The following is a 21,053-nucleotide window of genomic DNA, read 5'->3' on the forward strand; positions in this document are numbered from 1 at the left end:
GTTATAATTAAATTACATAAATAAATGTATGTTTTATATAAAATAAGTAGTTAAAATTACTTGACTCCTATTTTAAGCAAGAAATGTAATAAACAAGTTGAAGTGAAAATATATGCTAAAATGCTGTGGTAGCAAAAGCCTAATACAGAAGTCATTTTGTTTTTGAGAACTGACTTTTTAAGGAGATATCACTTTTTCATAATCATTTTCTTTTTAACTTGGCTTACACATTTGCTTCTTTACATTGCCACTTTGCCAATTCAACACTGGAAGAAAAAAAAATGACCTAACCCTTATCCTTAAAATATTTTTATTCTTTACTCTGGAAGCCAAATTATTTTTTATTGAGCTCAGGGAGAATAATTTGGGGGCCTTTATGAAACTGATTGGCCCATCTGTGCCTCAGTTTCTCTTTTTCTATTAAACACTATCACAGTATATCAAAACTAGAAAGAAACTGAGAATTGAGAATATTGGAAATACCTGTCTATAGAATGGGAATTGGTATAACTGTCAACCTCAAGGGGTTACACCTATCATAATTTGTGAAGTTGCCGCTGCAGCCTTGTACAAATGAGAGGTGTTATTGTACACAAAAATCTCTAAAATATTACCTCTGAGATAATATGAGAGACTATTTTTACAGATAAAAACATAGACTCACAGCTCATTAAAAACAGGCTCACGGCATTTAAATACATTACCTAAGATGAGTGATAGTGGTCATCCTTGTTCTGTGTAACTTTCAAAAGGAGTCATTATGGGGTTTAGATAATTTGAAGGGAATAAGAAAAGGTTGATGAAGAAGTTGGGGAATTGGGCCTCTGTGAAAGTGGGACATTCATTGGACATCTTTGCTGGGCTGGCATTTTAGCATTGCCTGCAAAGATGTGATCACTTACTGAAGAGAATGCTAGGCAGGGTAAATAGTATGTGAAGGTTTTGCACCTGTGGATAGTGCTTCCCCTAGTATAACAAAGAGAGCAAAGGAAAGGGGAATCTAGGTTGAAACTTCACAAGTTTTTCTAATTCCTGAGCTGAATCATCACAATATTAACAGAGGCTGTGGGATCTCTATTCTCTGGATAAGAAAACAGGTTGAGCTCTACAAGATGGGGAAGTGCCAGCCTTTTCCCTCGGAGGTAGGTAGGGGTATGTGGCTTAGATGACATTTGGCTTTTGCTTTTGAAATTTCATGCCATTACAAAATGTTCATTGTTGCCCATGATGGGATACTGAATCTAGGGAGTACAAAACAACAGATTAAAAAAAATAAGCCGCATGGCTATGTACAGGTAAAAGCAAACGCAGTTTCCTGGAACACTGTAAAGAAGAGCGCTTAAACTTGCAGATACTTTGTTCCTGGTTCTGAATGCCAGCTGCTGTGTCCTGCTTTAGTGGTGCGTGACTCACTCTTTTGAGGGCTCTTGAAGTCTCTGTTGTCCAGAAAATGTGGCCCTGAAAGCTTTTGTGTAGAGCTGATGTCTTCTTTAAACTTAAAAGCAGTTTGTCCTTGACTGTGTTTTTCTTGACACAGCACACTTCAGTGCTACAGCATTTATCATATACGCCTCCTCAGATTTGAGTCATGTTATTGTCTTTTCTCCAACCATTGAAATATTTCAATTTGGCCAATCTGTGCTGTGTACATTCCACAGAATGTTTCTTGAGCCATGGTATGTGGTTTATAATTACTGAAATCTTATGTGTGTTTCCTTGTGTACAACTATCATAGTAATTATAATTTTTGGGGGGGGAAAGACACATCAGTTTGTGTGTGGTATGTACTTTTGTGTAAGCATTTAGTATCATTTAGTATTAACACTGTATTATAAATGAAAAAAAATTTTCAAATTCATTTTATGCATTTTTTACAAAGTTATGTCATGCGTATTATCATATTAGATTCTCACAATCACTTTGTGAGTTAGCATGACAGAAAATGTTGTTTTCATTATTCTGATGAAAAAAATAAAGTGAAGTACAGATATCTGTAATGCCATGTCAGCAGCTCATGACTAATGCGTGGTATAAAAACCTGTTGGTTTTTTTTCCTGTTGTTGTTGTTTTCTTTTTTCCAATCTTGAAAACTGTAGTGTTTTGACATTTGAGATATTTCCCTGAGGGGGAAAATAAAGGTTAATAATTTGCTTCAAGCATATACTATTGTTTTTTGAAAAAAGAATTAGAGCTAATAAACAGTTATTAATTGAATGAGTAATTCAGCTATATAATTTAGAGAACACTGCTTTCGTCAACACTCTTGACTAGTGAAATGTTTCTGAGTTGCTATGAGCTTATTGCCGCAGAAACTCTTAAAAAAATAAATAACTCTGGAAAATATAGACACGACTGAAGCAAACAGGTAAAAGAAACAATTATGACACTTTCACAGCTCTTTGGATCTATCAGATTGGTAGAATTCCTAGCTAGGTTTACAGAGTTTTCTATTTTTTGTGTTTTATTATATTTTTGCTGTTTTGTTACACATCTTATTTCATCAAAAGGATAAAAATAAGATGTTGGAAACTGGGACCATCACCTCATCACAGCCACGTCGGAGCTTTCTACTGTAGTCAAAGGCAATTAGAAACTTCAATGCTAGTTGAAGTTACTAATTTAAGAAAGGTGCTGCTCTAAGAAGCCATTATTTAAAAATATTTGTAATGGATTTTTTAGGTCAGTACTGGCAGTTAATTTTCAACTTTGGTCTCTAGCCAGAGGCAGTACCAACTTGTCATAAATTATGATTCTAAGTTCCACAGGTCAGAAACAGTGTCTATTTTTACAGTGCCCCAAGTAGCAATGTTGAAGTTTAAGTGTATACTTGATGAATTATAAACACAAATGAATAGCAGGCCACTAAAACCTGCCCACAGGCCCTGGGGCTCCACATACTCTAGGGGCTCCACATACTCTAGCTCTTGGACTTTTTCTCTCTCTAATAAAGTTAGATACAATCTCCTGAGTTCCACCTAACTTTTGAATTCTCCAAAAAAGATGGCGGTATTGTCTTTTAATTTTGAGTTTTATTGCTTATTACCATAAGCAAATGGGGGGGAGGGCACAAAAAGAAACCTTTCTTTAATGAAGAGGGTTAAATTTGGTAAAGTTTCTAAAAGAAGTGCTATCTGGCCTTGACTTATATCCATCAGATGAAAACTTCAGCCTTCTACTCTTATCTCTGAGGGCAGAGTCACTAATCTACTTTCCTTCTGGTTCTCTATTGGTGAAAGGCAGTGTGGATCTCCTATCCTGCAGTTTCCTTTTCCTGGCTTATACTGTAATCAGAAATTCACTTCAGGAAAAATCATGGGAGACCCCAAGCTGGCAACAAACTCCTGTTAAAGCCTTTGTATTGGATTATAGCCAGCATACAGCGCTTCTGGCTGTCAATTTATCCATTCTTTAAATGTTTGTTTAGTATCTCTTAAATTTCAGGTGTGGTCCTAGGTGTTGGAGATACAAAAGGGAATGAAGCCGTGATCTCTAGCCTCACACAGCTTACATTCTGTTGGGGAAAGAAAGACAATAAACATGGACTGATGTCAGATTGTGATAAATACTTTGGAAAAAAATAAGGCAGGTAAGGGAAAAAGGTAGGGACTACAATCCTGGAAAGGGAGAAAAGAGATCCAGACAAAGCAAAGAACAAGTGCAAGCTCCCAGAGGAGGGACTGTCACAGTGTGTGATAGAGTGAAGGGAGTCCAGCGGTGGGAAGGGTAGTAGCAGGAGATTAGATTGGGAAGGGAGAGGCTGGTTGGGGATAGAAAAGATTAGGTCACACAACACTTGAAGGCAAGCCCTGCAAGCATTGCAAGCATTTTGCCTTTTACTCTAAGTGATAAGGTGAAGCATTAGAGAGCTTTGAGAGGAGTGACAGGACTTGACTTACATTAATTGTTCCGTGGTTTACTCAATTGGATTATCAGCCCTGTGAGAACAAGGGTTATGAGGGGGGTACCCCCCCCAAAATTGGAATTATATTCTGGAGGGCAGCCCACTTATATACAGGCTTCCCCCACTATGTGAGTATTTTAGAACCCAGTTGTATCAGGGTACCAGCTGGCATTGTTGTGAGAGGCTGCATTTGGCTTTAGTGAAATTGTTTTTGACGACTCAACATGTTTGCCTATTTCATGATGAGTGATTTATGAGTGCACCTGCCCATACCATACTGTACAGTATTCAGTTTTTGACCAAAAATGGCATGATCTCCATTCTCCACCCTCCCAATTAACCCAGTCTCACCCCAAGCAACATTTTTTTGGTTGTTGTTTCCCTGGATGAAAAAAAGGTCCTCAGTGGGAAATGTTTTACTGATGTGGATGAGGTGAAACAAAAAATGGCAAAAAACACTAAAGTGCATTAAAATCAACAAATTCAAAAATGATTTGAGCAGTGGGGAAAACATCTCAATAGGTGTATTGCTTCAAATGGAGAGTACTTTGAAGGTGACTGAAGTTTAAACATGTAAGAATAAATACACAATTTTTAATAAACAAATTTTGATATTTTTTGGGTCCCTCTTCATATGTCTTACTAATCTCTGTAGACACTACAGTTTCTGACATAGGCTAAGTTCCAAGTGAGAAAATGGCTCCAGAGAACATCTAATAGAGGTATGCTTAAAAGCTCCATGATGATAGTGGTTTTGTTTTTGAGGTACTTCTAAAATCTTACATCCAAAGTAAATCTGTTCTCAGTGGGTTCATCAAAATGAATTGAAACTTGCCATTTGGTGAACTTTCTCATTGTTCCTTCTGTGCCTTCTGTGCCGACTATGAGAATTGTTAGCTGTTTTTATTTCTCTACTTAGTCTGGAGAGAAAATTATGGAGTTACTATAAGAATGATATTTGTGTTTATAAGTTTTGAGATTGGCTTTTCTGTGGGTTCTGTAGCAGACAGAAATGAAAGAGCGGCCTCTTCAAGCTAGTTTTGTTGTAATATTGTTTGACAACAATTTTATAGTAGCTCACCTTTATAGACTCTTCTAACTTAATTCATATAATTTTCTTTGTTTTTGTTTGGACACAGATTTAGCAAATTAGAATTGCCAGGATTAGAGAACCAAAGTCTAGCTGAACTCTGAAGATTTTAAGGGATTATGAGCAAAGCTGCACTGTAGATTGGAAATTACTAAAGGACAATCTATTTTAAAGCCTCTCTTTGAGTCTGAAGGCAGACGTTCAAGGTTAAATAGATGTCTCTGAAATGGCAGACAAAGGAAGAACTGCCTCAGGGTGGGCAGCACAATATTTTAATGGGATGAGTTCTATTTGAGTGGCTTTTGATTTTTAATGTGCACATGAATCACCCAGGGATTTTGTTAAAATGCAGATTCTGATTCAGTAGATCAGGTGCAGGGCCCCAGCTTTGACACTTCTAACAAGTTCTGAGGGGATTCAGCTACTGCTGATCTCTAGTCCCCTTTCTGAGTAGCAAGGAATTAGGAGATACCTCACTTGGATAGAACCATTAGTTTATTTGTGTTGCAATTTAGTTTTCAGCAAATGTGTGTTACATGACTATTTGACATTGATGAGCAAAATATTAAGAAGAGCAGAAAGGAAGTTAACTAATATTCCAACAGAACACATGTGTGCCAGCAACCACCAGTTGCTTCTTATATGCTCTTTTATAGACTTTCTAAGATGCACTTGAATAACTTTGGTTGAAAGATGGATTTGAACAGCAGAAACAAGCCTTATGTAATAACTCTGTGTGGTACGATTCCTGAAGAGGCAAGAGTGTAAATAAAAAAATGTGTCATTACTCACCACTAAAAGACCTAATCATGAGTTAGAATTATAACTTTTTTTGCAGAAAGCCCAGACAGGTTGAATGGCTTTTTCAAGGTCATAGAGTCAATTAACACTATTGCAAAAAATAAAATCTATGTCCTTAATGCTCCCTTCCCACCGATATCATACTGCTTTACTGCTTCTTGGGAGTAGATTTTTAACCAAGTCCAGAGAGACATCAGTATAAATTTTGATGTGTTGGCCACATGAACTATAGAGTTCTGTGGGAGGTGGAGTGTGCAGGGTGTGTGTGTGTGTGTGTGTGTGTGTGTGTGTGTAGAAGAAGGAAGGATGTATGGATTTGTATATTAAGTGGAAAACCTCAGGTTCTACAATGTTCTGGGAATGTTCTTTTGGCAGGAATATTTTCTTTCCGTTAAGGAAAAGAAAAACTGGATTTAGGGAGACTAGTAAAAAGAAAAGCAAATGATACAGAATGATTGGACATAGAAAAATGTAGAGAGATAGGTGTTTAAAAATTATTTTTAAATTATATTTTATCAGTTATGCTATTATAGTTGTCCCAGTTTTTCCCCATTTGCCCCTCCACCCAGCACCCCCACTCCTTCAGGCAATCCCCACATCATCGTTCATGTCCATGGGTCATGTGTGTAAGTTCTTTGGCTACTCCATTTCTTATGCTGTACTTTACATCACCATGGGTATTCTGTAACCACCTATTTGTACTTCTTAATCCCCTCACCTCTTCACCCATTCTCCAATACTACCCTCCCAAGTGGCAACCATCAAACGTTCTCCATACCCATGATTCTGTCTCTGTTTTTCTTGTTTGCTTAGTTTTTTTTTTTATTCAATTGTTGATAAATATGCATTTATTGCCATTTTATGATTCATAGTTTTGATCGTCTTTTTCTTAAATAAGTCCCTTTAACATTTCATATAATAATGGTTTGGTGATGATGAACTCCTTCAGTTTTTTATTGTCTGGGAAGCTCTTTATCTGCCCTTTGATTCTAAATAATATCTTTGCTGGGTAGAGCAATCTTGGCTACAGGTCCCTGCTTCTCATGACTTTGAATATTTTTTGCCAATCCCTTCTAGCTTGCAAAGTTTCTTTTGAGAAGTCAGCTGACAGTTTTGTGGAAACTCCCCTGTAGGTAACTAACTGCTTTTCTCTTGCTCCTTTTAAGACTCTATCTTTGACTTTAACCTTTGGCATTTTATGATGTGTCTTGGAGTGGGCCTCTTCACATTCATCTTGTTTGGCACTCTCTGTACTTCTGCACTTGCATGTCCATTTCCTTCACCAAATTAGGGAAATTTTCTTTCATAGATTTCCAACTTATTTCCGTTTCTCTGCTCCTTCAGGCACTCCATAATGTGAATGGTGGGTTGCTTGAAATTGTCCCAGAGGCTTTTTTCACTATCCTCATTTGGGGGGGATTCTTTTTTCTTCTTGTTCTGATTTTTTTTTTTCTTCATTACCTTGCAAATCATTGATTTGATTCTCAGTTTCATCCACTCTACTGTTTTTCCCTGTAATTTGTTCTTTATTTCAATTAGTGTATTCTTCATTTCTAATTGGATTTTTTAATGCTGCTGAGGTGCTCACTAAGTTCCTTGAGCATCCTTATAACCAATGTTTTGAACCTTGCATCTGATAGATTGTGTATCTCTATTTTTAGTTCTTTTTCTGGAATTTTGAACTGTTCTTTCATTTTGGTCATGGTTTTTTGTCTCCTCATTTTGGCAACCTTCCTGTGTTTGTTTGTATGTATTAGATAGAGTGACTTTTACTCCCTGTGTTGGTAGCATGGCCTAATGTAGCAGGTGTCCTGTTGGGTCCAGTGGCACAGCCTTCTCTGTCTCCCGAGCTGGGTATTCAAGGTGTGCCCTTTGTGTGGGTTGAGTGTATTTTCCTCTTGTAGTTGAGCCTTGATTGCTGTTGGCAGGTCAGTGTGGGGAATTTACCCAGGCCAGTCAGCTGCAAGGACTGGCTGTGACTACTGACCACCAACATTCACCCTCTGTGGAGGACCAGCTGTGCAGGAGAAGGGTGGCAGTGCTGTCCACTGGGTGTGCAGGCTATGTGGTTTCCCGGGTGGTGCAAACCAAGGTCAGCCTCCACCTGTGTTTTTCCAGGGGCCACCCTGCCTGGGCTACAGAACAATCAGAGATAGCTGCTACTTGTGCTGGGCTTGGCGATTCCCAGGTGAAGCCAAGCTGCGAATCTAGGCTGGATGCTGCTAGTGCTGGGCCTGGGGGCCACTTAGCAAGTGTTGTGTGGGCTGGGGACTCACTGAGGTTGTTTGTTACTTGCTTGAGAGGATTTAGGAAGTTGTGAAACATGAGCCAAGACCAGCCACTCATATGGAAAAGTCTCTGTTAACAGCTTGGGTGGTCCCATAGTTGGGTAGGATGAAGTCTAGGAGATCTCCAGGGCGGGGCAATCAGTGTTAGCCAGGTTGATGGAGTCTTAGATATGGCACCAGCTCGCTGGCTCTGTGGCTCTGTGGATAGAGGGTCCATAAAAGGGACAATGGCCTCTGCCCATCTTTCTGTCTGGGAGAAAACTGTTCCACAGCTCTCACCTTTATGCTAGATACTTCAGTTCCTCCCCATATGCTACTGGTGCCTTTCAAGCTTCTACCCCAGTGATGGAAATCAGAGGAAGTGAGTCTGAGTAACTTAGTTGTGGGTTCTTTCAGAGGAACTACTTGATGCTCCAGCAGGTTCTTCCACTGCCTCAATCCCCATTAGTTTTTATAGCCAGGAGTTATGGGGACTTATTTTCTTGGCACTGAAACTCTGGCTTAGGGGCCTGGTGTGGGGTGGGACTCCTTGTACTTAATATATCCCTCTTGAATTTTTATCCACCACATGAGGATGTGGGACCAGTCTGTTCCATGTCTCTGTCCCTCCTATCAGTCTGGATGAATGTGGTTTCTTTAATTATGTCATTGTCAGACTTCTATTCAACTTTATTTCTGATAGTTTGAGCAATGGTTGTTCTATTATTTAGTTGTAATTTTGATGTGGTTGTATGAGGAGGCGAGCTGTGTGTACCTATGCTGCCATCTTTGAGGATGATTTAAATGCCTATCTGTGCCCTCTCTTGCCCTCTCTATGAAGGCACAGGTGTAATCAAAATCACGGGCTTGATAATCACCTGGATTTAACCTTGATTACATTATATATGAGTATTAACTGCATGACTTTCGCATGGGACTTATCCTCTCTAAGCCTTTTACAGGCTTATTGTATATAATGAATCAATGTCATAATCTATCTAAAATATTGCATCTGGGTCTATGTGGCTGCAGTGAGTCCTCAAAAATTTTGAAGCTGGTTTCAAAAAATTGTGGAATGATATGAGCAAGGTTCAGAGGCTGCCAAGTACATGATTTGTCAATTTTCCATAATTATGTAAGTGAGTGAGGTTCAGAATTGGGCCACCAGAATTCTATTTCCAGTTTGACTGATTAATAGAGATAGTTGGTTGTGGAGGGTATGATTCAAGGTTATAGGATGGGAAGTATGGACAATGTTGAAGGCAAGCTATGTCCAGTTTTCTTTTGCCTGGAGTTAGCCTTCATGTCTATGAAATACTGACTACTGGGTGACAAGAAGTTGAGGTGCAGGAGAAAATTAGGACTAAAGAAAAGAGGTGGCCCTGCTCTGGTAGCTCAGTTGGTTAGTGCATCATCCTGATATGCCAAGGTTGTGGGTTCAATCTCTGATCAAGGCATATATAAGAAGCAACCAATAAATGCATAAATAAGTGGAACTTCAGGCAGACCAAGACTGTGGACAGAGTCCAAGAAGAGATCATGTGAAAAATCTGGTAAAGTAGGAGAAATAGGAAGGGAATCATTATTAAGTTGTCAGACAATCATCAAATCCAGAAAGTTCACAGGAACTAAAGAGCATAAAGTCTGGTTGAGAAACAAAGATGAAGCATCAGTAACCAGTTCTGATACTGAATGTATTTGATATTCAACCCTTTTCTGGTCTCATCTGGAGGATGATGATCCTGAGAAAGATGATCTGAGTGAAAGACTCCAGGCCAGGATAACCCCCCAAAATTTGCCTGCTAGTAATATTGAGACAGGGGCCATATTTTCTAGCAGAGAGATTCTCTTAGCACATCAAGTGCTCCAGAGAGATTTCTTATCCCTGCTTTCACCTTTCTGCATACTGCCACCAAGCTTAGTTCCTAAAGCTCAATGTTGATTTCAGAATCTGGTAGGCCCTGAGTACTGGGTGGTGTTTTATTGGTTTCCTGCCTCACAAATGAGCAGGAGAGAAGGAGAAAGCACAGGAGTAGGGACAGAAGGAAGGAGAAATGAAGTAGGAAGTACAGCTGACAGGAAATCTGGACAATGTAGGATTATGACGCAGATATCAGGGGAGATATCAGATGCATGGGCTGTGTTTTTGTGTTGAGTTTACTGAAGGGATATTGCTCTCTTATGTATACTCAACGGTGCGATTTGATGCATAATTAGATGTTACTTGCTCATTTTCTCTTCTTGAAAGAAATTAGAGTTTCTTAAGTGGGAGCTGTTTCTCAGCCTGTGGAAGAGAGAGACTTTTCTCAATCTGTATTTCCCCAGTTGGCATATATATATGACAACTGAGAGAATATTGATTGAAAAAAGTATTGCAGAGTGACATTTATTCAAGACTCAAAATATTTCAGGTGGTTTATAAAGCAGAGAGGTAGATGTAGTCCCTTAAGGCTTAACCTGTTAGTATCAACCTTGATTGAGAAGAGCTAATTTACTTTTTTTCCAAAAGGAAATGGGGTTGAGAAGAATTATTACAGCGAAATGCCTAAACAGAAAAAGTGTCACAAATTTTTATTTATTTCTTGTTTGGGTTGGTTTTGCAAACTTATCAATTATTTTGTGAGATTTTACAGTGTAATAAGATTTTGGTGTTTGTAAAACATCATTTTGAAATTGCCCCAAACTAGATTGCTCTCTCTCTCTCTTCTATCAGACTGACATTGGGTACAAACTTATGAATCTTGAATGATTGGTCTGTTAGCTAAAAGTCTTTTAGTGGCAAATTACAGAAATAAGCTTGACTTTGGGGAAGAAAAGAAAAAAGCAGGGGGTCTAGTATAAAAGAAAATGATAGTCTTAGGGAGCCTCAGGACAAGAAATGCACCTGGGCCCTGGGAATGTTTTGGAATTTATTCTGGAAAGCCCTCAAATGTCTTCGCTGTCTGGGCTGCCTCTTCATGCACTTTGGTTTATTATCATTCTTGATCACATATGATTTCTTTTATGGCAGATTAAGGTTTTCCCATGACTTCCAAATTGACATATTAGAATTTCAACCTCCCAAAGTGACCACAGAACAGTATAAACACCCATTCAACATTCTTGGGAGAGAAAATCTGTACATTGCTCACCCACAAAAATCAGAGGTCACCCCTAGTTTCATCATATATAATATGAACATGGCTTCTGAACGCCTAGCTCTGTGGACTTGGAGACATGAAGGGGGGGCACTTTCCAAGTAAGTTATGGGCTTGATGAATGTGCCAAATTCATCTAGCCTACCATGCCCAGAATGAGAGTGCTGCCTGGTACCGAGGATGCTCTCATTAAATGTTTGTCAATTGAATTGTTTATTGACTGAATGCACTGGCAAGGATATATAAAAACATGTTTGGTTAGATAAATGAAGAAGTTTTTGCATTTTTAAATTCATGATAGTAAATCTTTGAGTTGATTGCTGTAACAGTTAACTGAAAACTAAAGTTACATTAGTTACTATCATTTGATTTCTAGGCCACTTTTCTGAATTTGAAAATTTAAAAATTATAAACATTTGTGAAAACATTTGAATGATTTAATAACACCCGTATTTATTTATTTTAATAATGTTTATTTCTCTATTAAAAACTTTTATTTGACGTTCATGAAGACTAAACCTGGAGTAATTCGCCCGGTACCTGTAAAATCCAAAATATTACTGAAAAAAGAGGAGGAAGTCTATGAACCCAACCCTTTCAGTAAATACCTGGAAGATAACAATGACCTCTTTTCTGAGCAGGTGAGTAAATGTGTGAGAAAAATCTCTGATCTTTTGATAAATGGCTATATATAACATAAGGTGGTTCTATGAATATAGTATGTGTAAGAAAATGTTCATTTAATTGGAGTATCCTTAGTAATATAAAAGGTCAATTTTTCATGATAAAAATAAATTCTTATATATTGTCAAGATGATATTTTGAAGTATTTCAATATATATTTTTCTCCTAAAAATGTTCTACTTACTGCAGATATTATTCTATGGACTAAGACATTACTCTCTATAAAGACACCATAAAGTCATTGGTTGGATGTATCATATAGGTGTTATATTCTTATTTCTAAAATCCTGTTTCTTTCTGAAGATATGCAATATTTTAGATTTGGTTTATTGGTACAGTTGACAAAAGATCTATTGTTTTAATTCATATTAACATAGAAGAGATGATGTGATCCGCTACATTGAGCAATATTAGTTAGAAGATAAGGTCTCAAGTTATTTAAGGCTTTGTTGTTTATTTGGTTTAGGTGTAAAAAAATTATGCTATTTTCCTTTAGTATATGTTGGAGGGGGAATAATGCAAAGTTATCAATAGCACTTTATTAGATATTTGGGGAAAATAGACATTATACAATATAAAACATCAAAGATTATTTCAAAGAAAAACTATATATATTTGTTTGTCTTATCAAAAAGCAACAAATAGGTATGGGTTATATATTTTATAGCTTAAACATTACATGAGTAAGCAATCCAAGCAATCCAAAAGCCTTTCTGCATACAACTAGGGGATGTAAGATCACATTTGATAATCTATAATAAAACAGTCTTATAAAGGAATAGAAGGGGATATGCTCTTTTTAACTTTCAGCTAGAAAATGATAACTAATTATATTCTTGAAAATATAAATGACATCTATACATATGAAATGTAAGGAATATCTTACCTGCCACATATTAGCTTTATAACACTGAACAAGCTGTTTCCTCTCCTAGGCTTCAGTTTCTTAATGTATAAAATGAGGGGTTTAGCTCAGGTACTTTTGAGGGTCCTTAAAATTCTCAAATTTGAATTACTTAAAATCTAAGATTAGCTATGACTGTACCTGAAGTCCATGTGTAGCCTTGAAAAAGCTCCTTAGAAATACTTTCTCATAATTAGCTATAGATTTACTTATAAAGTGGAAAATATTTTATTTATAAAGTGAAACTATTTTCTGTTTATTTGTATATACTTTGTGAAGACTGACATGATTTTAATAAATTAAAAATTTTAGAAAGCATTGATAACATTGAAAATGCTACAGGAAATTATTTGCATTTAGTGGAGAAATCCTATTGATACAAAGGGTTGTTTTCATCTAATTCCACACATAACAGAAATGGAAATTACTGTTAGAAAAGCATATTTCCATTATCAACAAAACACTTATTAAATATTTATTGCATGCATGACACTAACACTTTTGAAGTTCATTGTGACATTTTAGATAGTATAGGATCATTAGAAAAACTTTATAAGAGTAATCTATTCTTGTATACAATACATTAATGGTTAAACTTCACATATGATCCACGTAACTTACATTCTTCAAGATATGACCTAATGCTATAATATAAAATTTTCTTTTTGTATTATAATTTCAACTTTATGCATTTTACTTTAATCAAAATTCTTTGTAGAATATCAAGTTAATCTATTCTAATTGATCACAAATTGGTGTTCTCTGAAATGATAAATTTCATTTTCAAGTATAGAAAATTCTTGTTATTAAAAGGACTTGACATTTTTAATTTGTTTTTCCTGACTATATATAGCAAGTTTAAAGCTCTCTTTATGTACAACATAAACCTATGTATTTCCAGATAATTTATTGAAATTTTCAGCTCTTTTGCAAATATTAAGGTGCTGCAGACATAATATTATTTATCTTTTCTTTCAACCAGTTTATTCTTGTGTGTATCTCATTTAGACATAGAAAGTAATAGGAGTCTGCAGACTGTTGGAATTGAAAAAATTCAGTATAATACTTACAGGTGATTTCCAGACACCCCTGATCTTATTCATTGATCTTGCATGATAGCACCTTGGGGCACTGCACACTGGGAAACTGCATATGCTATCAACTTGCCTCTTTATATTGAGCTCCAATTACTATCTCACTGGGACCAGAATCTACAATGGAGGCAGATACTGAAGACAGCTCACAAATGTAGATGCTTAGATCTACTTAAAAAATAAATTGAGTTAGAACAATTTATAATCTCAGCTTTGCTACTTAATCTGAACATTCAATAGAAGAGTGCATACTTAAATTCAGTTCTAGTTGCTACTGTGTTCTCTTCTGCTACCCCAGAGTAAATTGAGTGGTTCCAAACTCAGTTATCACCCACCCATGTAATGGAAAATTCTGTAGCCAGAATGTTGGTCCAAATTGAAGCAGCTCACATTCACTAATCTGCCTTGTACTGGGGACTGTTCCACATGACAGGAGTTGCTGGATGAGATTAAGTCAATAAATTTCCCCAAGTAGCTTCAGTTCCATAAAACATGATTTCAAAATTCTCTGCTACAAAACGTCAGACACTAAAGATGAATGAGACCAGATAAATGTATTTACTGTTGCTTAAGGAGATATACTGGGGCAGCCTTTTGAACTGATAATGAACTGAAAATTTGCCTGGAGGCAGCCCCTGAGTACTAAAAGGAAACTTTGAAATCATATGCATAATCAAGTAATTGAGACTCATTAATTAACAAGTTTTGTATCAAAATGGCATAGGCCAGGAAGCTTCATTTTGAATTAGATGGATTTTTTAACAAAAAACTCTGAAATTACCTTTAAATCCATTACTGTATCATTTTGTGGTTCTATTGAGATTATACAGAATATCCTCACTCTCCACATACGAATTTAAAACTGTGAGGTGCTTTGAGACATGGTTCTATTGGTAATACAATCAGTTCACTGATGAAAATGAAAATGCTAACGGGCTGAATGGTTTTTAATTTGACTACTTGTGAGTTTGCAAATATGTTGGTTGCTTTCTGGTCATTTAATGTATCTGATTAGATAAAGGTTGATTCTTCACTGAAGATATTCAATTTAATATAAAAAGCAGTTGTTATCATCAGTTATATAAAATATTCTCTCTCACTCTTTATAAATTATTAATTTAACCCATGACATTAGGTATGTCATTTTCTTCTTAAAGCCCTAGAGTAATGTATAAAAATGGTTTAGTGTAGAATTAAAGGAGGAATGTTGTCATTTTATATCATTTTCCCAGAACTGCTTTTTTTTTAAATTGGAAATAACGCTTCTCAGCATATATGCCTATTAAATTTCATTATTCTTTGAACTTGCTTCTCAATAGAGAAAATAACATGTTGATGTGTGAAAATGACCATTTAGCAAATTTCCTCCACAATACTTTGCAGAGAACATAAATGGATAAATATAGGGAATTTTCTTTGTTGTTTTAAAAATTATTTCTTTTTTTCCTTATTTTTCTTAGCCATATAACTTGCTTCTCTTCTTTACCAAATTCTCTCTGCTTGACAATGAACTTTGATGATTATGTGGGAGACTTTCAAATTTCTATCTAATGATTCGTCAATTTATATTTCTACTGTGACCTTCACCTTCACTTCTTTATGTCACCCACATGCTAATATTACATGGAAAATACCTTTTTCATAAGTTGGAACTGAAAATATTGCCTTAATCCTAAATAACCTCTGGGTTTGCTATAGATTGCTACTTTTTCAACATTTGTTTGTCAATTGAGATGGCTCATAGTCTTTTGTCATGAAATTATCTTTCATTAAGAAATGTTTTTCAGGTTAAAATGTTTAATTTGTTTAGGTATAGAGATGATTAAGTGATTTGCTGAATTGTTTTAAGGGGGAGAGAACTAAAATTCCTTGTAGTGTTACCTTTCTTTTAGAAGGTTAAGATCAGAGATTTGACTTTTCCAGATTTTACCATGTTGTTTTTGTTTACTAAAGTAATGAAATCATTGTGAGTTATTCTTTTGCCCCTCTCCTCCTTCCCTCCCTCCCTTCCTTTTTTCCTCCTTTCTTCCTTCCTCCAGATGTAATGAGTAATAGACAATTTACCGTAAACAAGTTAAGTATTACATGTAATAGATATTCTATCATCAATACAATAACTATGTATATATATTTATATTGTCCTACAGAGACAATATTTGCTTTTTCCTCTAGGATATAATTAGATAGGATCACCTCTTGAAACTGAGGATTTCATCTCTCCCTTTTTCAAGGCTTTAGCTTTGCCCTGACCTTTAATACGTTTATTAAAGTTGGAGGATTGGAACTAAAGGACTGTAATTTTATGTTGTAGTTTCTACATGACTAAGGGAGACTACTTTTCTGTCCCCCTTCCCTTGCTTTATGTATGTTTAAGAATCTTAAAGACCTATTTGCCACTTCTATCATAAGATAGAAATATTTATTAATTATAATAATTAAGCAACTGAATTTAATAATTGGTTAAACTCCGAAGCATTGCTTATTTAACAAATACCTGGTGACTCTGTAGTGTCTGATTATATACACTCCCAATCTACAGGGAAACAGTGACAATCTGAAAGGTTTATGTATATGTATTCTTCTGTTTTCTTAACCCATGATGTCACCATATATCTATCTAAGAGAGATGGCCATTGTCATATTTAGAACCTGTTATGGGAAGTACACTCCAGTTTTAAAATAAGGCCTTGTTATAATAAAATTAAAACCTCTCTATTGGTTTCATCTGAAAAGTAATAAACAACAGTTAGAATGTCAATAGAGAGAAGGTAGCTGTGTAAAAATAATTTTAAGTATTATGTAAAGTAAATGTTATTTAGATATTAGAAAGTTAGTTTTATTTGTTGGCAAGAAAAAAAAAATACATTCTTATGTTTGATTTCACAGGAGTCTCTATCCCAAAACTCCTCCCTGAACCTTGAGTCAAGGTCAGCTTGTGAATAGCACTGTAGATGGTAACAATCACATGCTTTTGACATAGTTTTGTATTACGGTGTGTAAAACAATTTGGGTAAAACTAGTGCACCCTCCCAGGACACTGTCTATAGTTTTTTTTCCCTCCCTCATACATAGTTTCAACCCCACCAGTGCCTTACAATGATCTGAAGGACAGTTATTAATAAGTATTCACAGGCAATGCAAGTCAGAGTGAAGGGCTTGTCATTTCATTTGCTCTACAGAACACTTTCTCTGACTCTTGAGCAAACTCAAGGTACAATGCAGAGGAAGACATAGTAAAAATTAATGTATTATTTGAATAACTGTGCTAAGATTGATGTGTTTGAAACACATGTTATGATCTCTAACCATTGGAGAGGTTGTTATTTTAGAGTGTGAGTGAATTTAGACTGAATGATGACAGATGTCAAGGTCACATCTAGTATATAAGTTTGAAGATGAGTTATGAGAAGAGAATTGGGAACGTTTTTTACCTCTCTGTGATCCAAGATAAAATAACTTAAAGTAGGATATTGAGGCAGAGAAAATGAATCCAAATGAGAACAGCAACCAAAAGAATGATAGGAGAGAATGAGGCAGAGAACTAAAACTGATAAAGAAACTGGTTTTGAATTTCCTTAAAGAACAAAAAAAAAAAAACAAAGAAAGCTTGAGAAGTTTAGCCTGTAGAAAACTGAAACCAGGCTGGTGAAACAGGTCACTTAAAATAAATGCTATATGAAAAAAGAAAACAAATTAAAGAATGTATTTTTCTTTATTTCAAAGGCTACACACAATGGAAGCTCTGTAGGAAGTTTGTAAATTCAAGATCAGTGATTCCTTAGGGACAGAAGAGCTATAGGATTTTAGAGTTTTTCAAAATAATGTTCTAATCTCCAATTACAACATCCTAAGTGAAATTTAATCTATTATAGGCCAGACAAATGTCAATTTGTCTTATGGACCATTAGATCCTTAACATTTTAAAAATCAATTCTCTTTATCCAGTAGAGTTCAGAGGCTTAGCAAATTTATAAGTATATATGATATTTGCTCCACAGGGTAAGTTCTGACAGATAGAGGTGCTTTTCTCAATCTTTGCCTAAATGGTTTCCAGGAAGTGATAGGCTGTTGTGAATTGCTTCAGTCAAAGGACTGAAGTAGGGTCAGGCTAGCTTCACTTTCCCATTTTAGAGCCTACATTCAGTCAGGATCTAATGACTTATTCCTTCTGTTGTGTAGTCGAACCAAAGGGAAACTTGGGCAGCTTGGTTTTACATGAAGAGCTCTGCAGTGTGGGTTCATGAAACCTGAACTTCCCTGATGGACTCAGGGGACTGGACCAGACCAGTGGTTCTCAGCCAGGCCAACTTTGCCTCAGATATTAAGGTTGGCATGACTGAGAAGGTGATTGCTACTGGTATCTGGTGGGGAAGACGCCAGGAAGGCTGCTAAGATGCTACAATGCACAGGATAGTCTCCCCCCACCCCACCCCACAAAAAAATATGCTGCCCAAAGTGTCAATAGTGAACCCTCTGGACTAGACCATCTCCTGGCTGACTTTCAGCTTCAAGAAAACTATGGCTAATGAAGCTAAATACTGTCCCTGCCCGGGGTGTTTTTTTCAATTAGCATTGATTAGGTGCCTTCTTTTTGAGTTTTAACTAAGAAATTTTCCCTATTTGATTTACACAGAGGAGATAAGTAAGCCTCCATTTATAGAATTCTCCACATTCCATGTAGCCTCTACTCAAAATGATAGTTCTGCTTGATAAGGGACATATATTTTCATTGCCTCTGAATGTTTCAGCAAAATTGTGGCTTCCCCATCTTTCTAAATTTTCTCACTCTTCTTGTATTTTCCCAGCAGTTAGATATCAGGGCAGTCAACTAGAAGAGAAATTTTTCAAAGTTAGGTAGTCTGTATGAGAACTCTTAACATACTTGGTGTTGGATAAAGTTGTTCCTGATATTGGATCTTACTATACATCTGCAAAATGAGGACATTGTACAAAGTACTTTTGATAGTACCTTCTTACCCTGAAACCCTGTGTTTATATATTTACATATTATTGAAATCCTCCTCATATTTTGCATCCTTAAATGATCCAAAAAGAAAAAAGAAAAATTGCAAGAATTACTTAAGGCATAAATTCAGAGAGATGGAAAGTCTTAATCTACTGTTTAAGTCAAAATCATGACAAATAGTACCCAGCCCTGTAAAGTTTGCTTTTCTTTTTTCTTTTTTTTTTGTCTTTTTGGACTGAGCAGTTTTGGGTGGTGAATCTTTTTTTATTTTGACACTTTTCTTTTTTAATAAAATCACTTCTCATTTACTTCCTCTATGTAAAATATTGAAAAATTATCAATATATTACCACTATTTCCCTTTGAATAATTTTGCTTTACTTTTCCTTAAACTAAAACCATGGGAGGAGAGAAAATTTCTTTTCAAAATTAAATATGTGTGTGTGTCTACATAAAAGACACATATTTAACAGGCTTTTTGAAGGGTCCTGATATTTGCTACTTAAATTACCCTTTGCCTTTTATTTTGCATTGGCAAATTTGACAACTGTTTTCATCGCAAATATCCGAAATGGGAAGACTATTCCCTCTGTTCTTAGCATTTAACCACTTAACATTTGTGCCAGGCTCTGTGAAAGATATGGTTGACTCCACAGGAAACAGAGCAGACAGTCTCTGCCCTTTCCACCCCATGGGGCTTAGATTCTAGCGGGTTCTAAATATCTTGAACCTCGGTATCTTTCCTTTCTGCTCCTCTTAATCATTTCCTGTGACCCTCAATAATTCTTCACTTGAACCTGACCCCTCCACACTCAGGCTGCATACTTCATGTCCTGGTCCTCTGATCCTCTAATCCATGAAGGGACTCTGTCCCGGCTGCTGATGGCTGGAGCGTTTGGTTTTCCTGCAAAGGAGAGAAATATTAGGACAGAGTGCAATGGACAGAACATGAGCTCTGATCTTGTGGGAAGACCAACATTGCATTTAATTCTATCCTAGAAAAATGGGGCTACTCATCTTAATTTCTAATGGTACCCATGTTAACAACCATCTGTGATTAAATGAAATAAACATTATTCTAAATACTCATTAAATAAATAGTGAAAGGCAGAGAAGGAAAACTCTGACTCCAAAAAACCTCCGCTGCCTTGCGGCATACCTCTTCAGGGGAAAGGCTAAGGGAGTAAACCCCGACAGAAAATCCGGAGCCAGAGTCCCTAAGGCGGTTTGACGTTGTAGTCAACACCGGCAACTCCTGCGGTGCACCTGAAGCCAAGCTGTATCGACTCCGTCTTTCCCTTGGATCCTTCAGCTGCGAAGAGAGGGGGGGTCTGCTGCATGGGCAACAGCAGACCCTCCATATCACCCTGCCCAGGCTCTGTAGCTTCAGCTTCACTGGAGAGGACACTCCAGCGTCATCGCAAGATGTCGATTCAACACGGGAGGAGACAGATACCGTGTCACTCCCGAGTCGAACTGCACAGCCATTCTCGGCGGTGCAGATAGACTCTTAAGAAGCTACACCATCGTCTCTCCAGACGGACGGCTGCCAACGAACGAAAATAGTGAAAGGACTCTGGACACTTTAAAGGGAGTGCTTATTTTAACTGTTAATTGTTATTATAATTTCCTTTAGAATCACTATAATTCTGGAAGCAAGAGGTTGACATCTTCCTAAAGGGTCACCAAATATGTTTTTTCTCCTCACTATTATGAGAAATCACAGATGCCTATTTTGTATGTTACTTTCTGACCTCTTCGATATAAATGACTCCTCTCCACCAAATACATCTAGGTCAGCAATGCAGGACAAGAAGGAATTAAACTATATGTACAGAAAAACATAAAACAGCATTTTAACCCTGTAGTGCCCATTGTGATTGATTATAAAATGTTTTATCTTTATTTTCCCTTAAGCGTGTCTCTTTTAAATATCCTTGCACTTATCTATGGCATCTGCTCTGTGAAACTTGCTGAAAGACAACCACAAGCTTTAAGCACTAAATAATGCAAAGCCTAGCTCCAAAATCATATTTTAATCATTTAAAGATGTTTTTGTATAGGGGATTTGAAATGCCTAAGCATAAGCGATCTCTTTCATACCTCACAGATTCACATTTTTTTGGTTAAAATTAGGATTCAAAATAGATTATGTTGCTTTAAGTATGTCTGTTTTTGAAATGCATATGGGTTCTTCAAAATTCGGGTTG

General features: G+C 36.5%; 1 protein-coding gene across 4 annotated transcripts in view; it reads left to right on the top strand.

Moving 5' to 3' along the window:
• Window positions 1-21,053, top strand: part of MLIP (muscular LMNA interacting protein) — a 218,662-nt gene that overhangs the window by 163,321 nt on the left and 34,288 nt on the right. For all 4 annotated transcript variants that reach the window (XM_090282605.1, XM_090282602.1, XM_090282604.1 and 1 more), the window contains one exon: window positions 11,709-11,837. In XM_090282605.1, coding sequence (XP_090138731.1) covers window positions 11,709-11,837 — 129 coding nt within the window. The remainder of the gene's footprint in view (window positions 1-11,708; window positions 11,838-21,053) is intronic.

This window comes from Furipterus horrens, unplaced genomic scaffold (genome assembly GCF_987537825.1).
Source record: "Furipterus horrens unplaced genomic scaffold, mFurHor1.1.pri manual_scaffold_6, whole genome shotgun sequence".
Taxonomy (NCBI): Eukaryota; Metazoa; Chordata; class Mammalia; order Chiroptera; family Furipteridae; genus Furipterus; species Furipterus horrens.